This window comes from Phodopus roborovskii, unplaced genomic scaffold (assembly GCF_943737965.1).
Source record: "Phodopus roborovskii unplaced genomic scaffold, PHOROB, whole genome shotgun sequence".
Classification (NCBI taxonomy): domain Eukaryota; kingdom Metazoa; phylum Chordata; class Mammalia; order Rodentia; family Cricetidae; genus Phodopus; species Phodopus roborovskii.
In genome coordinates, this window is record NW_026126625.1 from 8,254,510 (window position 1) to 8,261,143 (window position 6,634).

At 41.0% G+C, this 6,634-nt stretch overlaps 1 protein-coding gene across 1 annotated transcript in view; it reads left to right on the plus strand.

Annotated features, from left to right (window-relative positions):
* The window catches only part of Adamtsl3 (ADAMTS like 3), a 299,460-nt gene extending 292,826 nt beyond the window's left edge, over positions 1–6,634 (plus strand). The window contains exons 29-30 of the mRNA XM_051206607.1: positions 5,516–5,727; positions 6,202–6,634. Of these exons, the coding sequence (XP_051062564.1) occupies positions 5,516–5,727; positions 6,202–6,308 (319 nt within the window). The 3' untranslated portion in view covers positions 6,309–6,634. The remainder of the gene's footprint in view (positions 1–5,515; positions 5,728–6,201) is intronic.

Here is a 6,634-nt window from a genome sequence, read left to right on the forward strand (position 1 = left end):
CCTCCCAGGACCAGAACTGCCTGAAATGGAATTATTCCTAGTTTCTGCCACTTCTCATGATTGAAAATTTCTAATCAGTTATGGTTTACTTAATGTCATCCTTGAAAGTATGCATTAAACTGAAATATGGCCAATAAACACTATTCATACTGACAGTTATTTGGATGTTAAACAGAAAGAGAAAATATTCTAAAAGGAAAAAGGGAGCACCCAAATAGATTTATAAACATATATATGTATATACATGTACATGTATATATGTGTTTGCATACATACACTTACATATACATATGTGTACTACATATATGACATGTGTCATGTATATGTTTTAAATATATATTTTTGCTCAAGCCTAATATTTTACTTGACTTTACAGGCTAAATTTTCCTATTTTCAGTGAACTATTTGTTCCTATTTAGAAGCTGTGCTGTTTAGCATAATGATTTAGCAGAGAATAAAAATAAACTTAGTCTCCAAGGGGGCTGTTTGTTTTTCTCTTGCATGAAAGTCTGTATGGACAGGTAGTAGAGTAGAACTTGTCTCATAAGAGCATCTGGATGGCCAGCCTCTACTACCCTAGAAGATAATCTCCCAGATATCCCAAGTTTGAGGGAACCTGCAAGTTATACAACACCAAGGAATTTTCATTCCATTGTTCTTTTATGTGTGACCTTGAACTATATAACTGTCTATATTGCAAATGCAATATTATCGTGCATATGATCTTGCAGTTAAAATGTTACAATTAGTAAGCAGAGTGTCAGCACCTAAGCAGTCCTGGTCATAGAAAACACCCTATATCTAATTCTTTCTTACTGCTCCACATCCTGAGTCCTGCTGAAGAAGAGAGTGGAATGACCATGACTGTTGGCTTGGTTGCTGTTCTGAGCCTTCAGTATGGTTTGGCAATGTAGAGTCAGCAGTATTTCCTATTCCCACAAGGTGATTTCAAGCCAGAATCATTCTCCCCAAATGGAAAATATTTGTAGCAGCTGCCCTCAACAGACAGCTTAGTTTCCTACATTACTGAGAAGATAGAGACCACACACAGATGTGCACCATCACAGATGTTTTCCTTTGTGGTCATAAGGACATGTTTACAACACAAAAGCATAGGTGGATGGAGCCTTTTATTTTAACATACTATACATATTTTTCTGAAACAGCTTTATATTTAAGAATATATTATAAACATGTTCTATTTCAGCACACATTGGCTTTGTTTATGATATTTAATATCCCATTATTTCTATGATAGTATATTGCTTTAATTTTTTGCCCTTACAAACAGATGCTGCAATAAACATCTTAGAATGTATGTCTTTTTGCTCGGTTATATTTTTATGGGGTAGAGATTTAGAAATCAAAGTGAATTTGTAAGCATGCTCCCTTGAATATTTCCAAATTACCATCAAACTATGTAAACAATATGAGTTAGCTACATTTTCATTAACATTAGATATGTTTTTAATTTTTCAATTTTTGACCTTGTGATCTTTTTCTTGAATCCACCTTCCTTTTTTTTTTTTTTTTCTTTCATTTTGCCCACTATCACCCTTGACCAAAGCACCGTCATCTCTTATCTGGTCCAGCACCACATCCATCCTGTTGGTCTCTCTTTCTCGATCTTTATTTTTTTTTTCCCAGGACACTTTGCATGTTATAGATCAAGGTGCTTGTCCAAATGCAAACCTAGTCCGCTACTACTGTAATTCAGACTTTGCTTGCTCCTAGGAAGAAGGCCACCCAAAATGTTTAATGTGGGGCTACATACTCAACTCGGCTTCCTCCTTCCCTGAATTCTTTTCTTTCTTCTCTTCCCTTTTCTCTTCTCTCTCTTCTCTTCTCTCTCTCTCTCTCTCTCTCTCTCTCTCTCTCTCTCTCTTAATGTTATATATATATCATCACTCTGCCTCCCTTTTTCTTTCATATATGAAAAACACAAATCATCCTTATAGTCCTTATAGACCTTACAAGTTCATTCAAAAGCAGCAAAAACAAGAGGCAGAAAATGTAAAAGAAGGGAAGAGGGGGCATGGAATGATCTATCATGTGGCTCCACATCTGATCAAATTGGATCTTACACAAAGGATATGGAAGTGAAAGGAAAGAGTAGATTTGATTAGAACAGGAAAGGAAAATCTCTCGGAGTTGTTCTCATGTGAAGGTGTCGGATGTCATTCATTTGCTTTCTATAGTTTTTCTCTGCCAGACTGGCCCACCTGTGTCATAATCTGGTGTTCTTCAGGGTTGCTACTTTGCTTCATGTGTCTGGTAGTTTGTAGATAGGGGCCTAAGTTGATTAGTATTGAGAACTGCTGAAAGGGGTCTCTCTGAAGTTTTATAACCTTGCTCTCCCCACAGATATCTACTAGATTGGTATGCTTGCTGTCTGTGGATTTTGATTAGAAGGTAGAGGAGTGCGTATAGAGGAGCAATGGGCTGGAATAGAGACAGCCCAGAGACCACAGCAGGGGCTCAGGAGTTGTGGGATGGTGTTTTACAGGATATCACATTGGGGATGAAATAGAGAGTCAGTGGTTGGTGGTCTGTCTTCTGGTGCCTTCTGTAACCCTACGAAGGCCTTGGATATGTGGGCTCTGTTGAGTGGCATTGTAGAAATAAATCCTGGGAACTGTAGAAGTAGAAGTAGTCCAGACTTGTATATAAGAAACATGAGGACCTCTTGGACCTTAGGAAATGCTGAGGACATGGAAAGGTTCTAAAAGTGATGATTTCCACCTTTGTCCTGGGCCATCTTTTGGGGGAGATTTTTCCGGCAGTCTACATCATTTTAAAACTATCCACTTCTGTCCATTCTTGACAACTAGCCAGGCTTGGGCCCCATTGACAGCCCTTAGAATTGATAGCTCCATCGGGTTGGTGCTGTGAGGATTATCTGAAGCAGTAAGAGTGAGAAATTGAGGCAAGCTAGTAGGACAGTCACTTCAGGGTTCCACTGCCATCATACATTTGTAAACACATGAGGCCAAACTGTGTTTATGTCAACACAACTTCTACCTAACTTGGGTCTCCCCATTCCAAGTCATTTTGTCCCTGCTCTGAAGGTAGATGCCCTCAGCTAAACCAACTTTGGTCTTTGGTTTTCAGTCTCTAAGAGGGCCTGGGCTTTGGCCTCCATGTTGGTTAACAGCTACCTGGGCCTTTCATCCTTTGTATTTAGGAAGGATTTGCCTTCAATCAAGAGGAAACGGTCGAATTACTTAAGTCTCTTCATGATAAAAACAAAAGTTTCTGAACTTTCTGCTCTCTGAAAAGAGAGCAAAGCCTTACTTGTAATACAGGGTCACCTAACACTTGTGAACATCCATTTACTACCTCTTCAATCTATTCTTCCTTTGTAGGAAGCTGACCTCTGGAGTGGGGGAAAACCAGGAAGTGTTCAGTCTGCTCTGTTGGTCAAAGTACTCAACTTCGAGGACATTAGATTTATACCCACTGGGGAAAACAAGAGAAATTAACGGGACTATCCTCTCTGGCCCCTCTTCCCTAAATCTTATAGCCAATTAGGTGGGACAGTATGGTTTCCCAGTTAAACACTTTGATGGTGCCTCCGCCTACTGGTGAATCCAAGTATTGCTTCCCAATTTGTGTAACGCTATAAGTGGGGCTTTCACATGTTTCTCCATTTTCTTATACTTCCAGTAATATTTCAGAATTCCTTAGAAGAGATGCTGGTTATAAACTGTAACTTGGTTACAATAATGACCAAAGGGTTCAATGGTGCTGCTGGTAGATCAGGAGGGACTGTAACTGGAGAATGGGAAGCTATTAGCTTTGTTTTTCTTCTCTCATCTCTCCAACTTTTGGGTCTTGGTTTCTTACTAGCTCTTTCTAAACAGCCTTCCACCTCTCTGCTCTATGTGACAGACGCTATTATCCCAAGCTCCATTTCTTGTTTTGCATCTTCCAGATTTCAAAGAGAAAGACAACTACTGATGCACCTCAAGTTAGGACCTTCTCGTAACCATCTTTGAGGATAGACTATCCTCTACCTTGCAAATGTACTTTCCATGGTGATATGTCTGAGAGAACAAGGACAGAGCACTCAAATTATATCTCTTGAGATGTTGTCCTCTGAGGTCATTATCTTCCCAAACATCAGAAACCACTAAATTTCTTTTCTATTTTTAGATCCTACTTTCCAAGTAAATTTTGATCTTTGTAATCCCTGGTGATGAATCCACAGGTAGCCCAAATGCGAATGTGGTCATACACCCAGTGGCAGACAGCATTGCAGGCCAATACATTCTTGTTATAGCTGAGTGTTTTGGGACTTATAAACAGAAACATAAGGCTTGTTAACAATTTTGAAGTGGCTTATCATAGTCATTGTAATAACTCTCTTCCTTGCATAAATTGATTTGCTGCAGACTATGGTCTGTTTGTGGGTATACATTGATTTGATGTTGGAAGTCCCTGGGAACATGCAGCTTTTATGGCCATGACTTCTTTGTCAGATTATGTTTCAGGGGAGATGCTAAACCTCAGGTGTTGAGTAATGGTGTCACCCTATATTGTATGGTATAGAAGTAGGGAACATACGTGTGTGTGTGTGTGTGTGTGTGTGTGTGTGTGTGTGGCAGTGTTGGTGATTAAATCTAGAGCCTTGTGCATTCTAAGCAAGTGATCTACCACTAACCATATCCCCAGGCCATTTTGTTATTGTTGTTTTAATTTGGGTCTTTCTGTAGCTGAGGCAAAACTTGACCTTTGAGTCCTCTTACTTCAGACTCCCACGTAACTGGAATTATAGACCTGTGCTTCCAGGCCCAGGACAGGTCTTGGTTTTAGATAGATCTGCATTCTAGGATGCAGAGACCTTGTGCTCATCATCAGTGGAGCACCAATGCCTTTCCTGGTGGTAAGGATTTCTTTGCAGTGATTTCACACCCTGTTGTTTTTCCTCGCATACACTTGAGTGTGAGCAGTCACCACTGGCTTCTCGGAGGCCATTGCTCTCTTCTTGATGCATACTATGGCATCTCAGGCACTTGTTGGCTCTCTCCATACACTTTTCAACTTCATTTTGGTACTGAGATACTTCCCCCCCCCCATTTCTACTTCTTAATTTCCATGTGCTTAATGCATTAAGTCTTAAATGTTATGACCCTTTTTCCAAAGTATGTCTTCCTCTCTTCCTTTTTTAAAATATCTTTACCCAATTTCCAGAACTTTCCTAGCATATCTAGAGATAATGTGGGTAGAATATATGGTCATTCCCAACATCCGGGGAATGGTCAGTATTCTCGGGTATCTACTTATCTTTACTGTGGTCAGAAAGTCCTCTACTCTGCTTATCCAGCCATGGACAGTATGAATTCATTTTCTGAGGAAGCCTTTGGCACATGGAATTCATAGTAGAAAGGGCTTGATTGATGCCAGCAAAAAATGGCATCCTCTCTCATTTTATATTTCCCTCTCTCTCTCTCTCTCTCTCTCTCTCTCTCTCTCTCTCTCTCTCTCTCTCTCTCTCTCTCTCTTTTCATTTCAGACCTGCCTTTAGGAGGAACTGTACCTCAGGGCCCTGTCAGACATGTTGGCGTGTGGGGCCCTGGAAGGCCTGTACAGCAGTCTGCGGCAGAGGCTTCCAGTCTCGCAAAGTTGACTGCATTCACACAGGGAGCTGCAAACCGATGGCTGACAGACACTGTGTGCAGATGAAACCAGCTTCCTGGAGGCACTGTCTTGGGCCTTCCTGTGATAGTACGTACCCCTTTCAGGTATCACCAGCTCCCCAGAAGCCTTGTGAAAACCCAGACAATGGTGTGCCTACCTCACCCTTATCACACAGGAACAATGGGGTGCAGGCAGTCCACACACATTTTCCTCAGCAGTCTCCTCTGCTAAGACTGAGTAAATGTCCTAAAATTACATAGTGAATATATTGCATGTTATTTCACTAGGATGTAAATATGAGGCTTTCTTAAGTTTTCCAAGGGGCCTGTGACCATACAAAAGTAACCCCTACCCTCAGCAGTTAAAGAAGTAGCCTGGGTCAGAAGACATGTGAGGATTTGAGGATCCCAGGGTGCCACAGGAAGCCAGTTGGCCATGTAGAGGTGAGCCCACTGTGTTTCTGACATAGTGTGAGGCAGTTGCCCCAGGCACACCTAGTTTCTCATTCATTCTCTAATGAACCACATGCCATGGATTCTTTTCTCTCTCTTTCTTTTCCAGAAAACTGCACTGACACAACTCACTACTGTACGTTCGTAAAGCACCTTAACTTGTGCTCTCTGGCCCTCTACAAACAAAGGTGTTGTCTGTCATGCCAAGAAGAATAAAGTGGTGGCAGGATTGTGATACTGCTGTGGTGAGAAAAGAAAAGTATAGAGGCTCTTTCCCCCATGTCTCTGGTTCAAAACCACACACTTCTTAAAGTTTCTAGAGTCTATGATGAAGCAGAGGTTGAGGCAGAAGCAGAACCTGTGCCAATTTTGTAAAGTTAGCTTTTCCAGTGGTTTTTTTAACTCCAGTTTCTCCAAATGATGTATTCTAGGTTTATCAAAAATGCAAAAGCAGCCATGCCCTTGTTTGCGGGATCTCATCATGAGCACATCATCACCTGCTGTGATTTGTAGACCAGACAAAAGTGGTCCATACTGAAGAC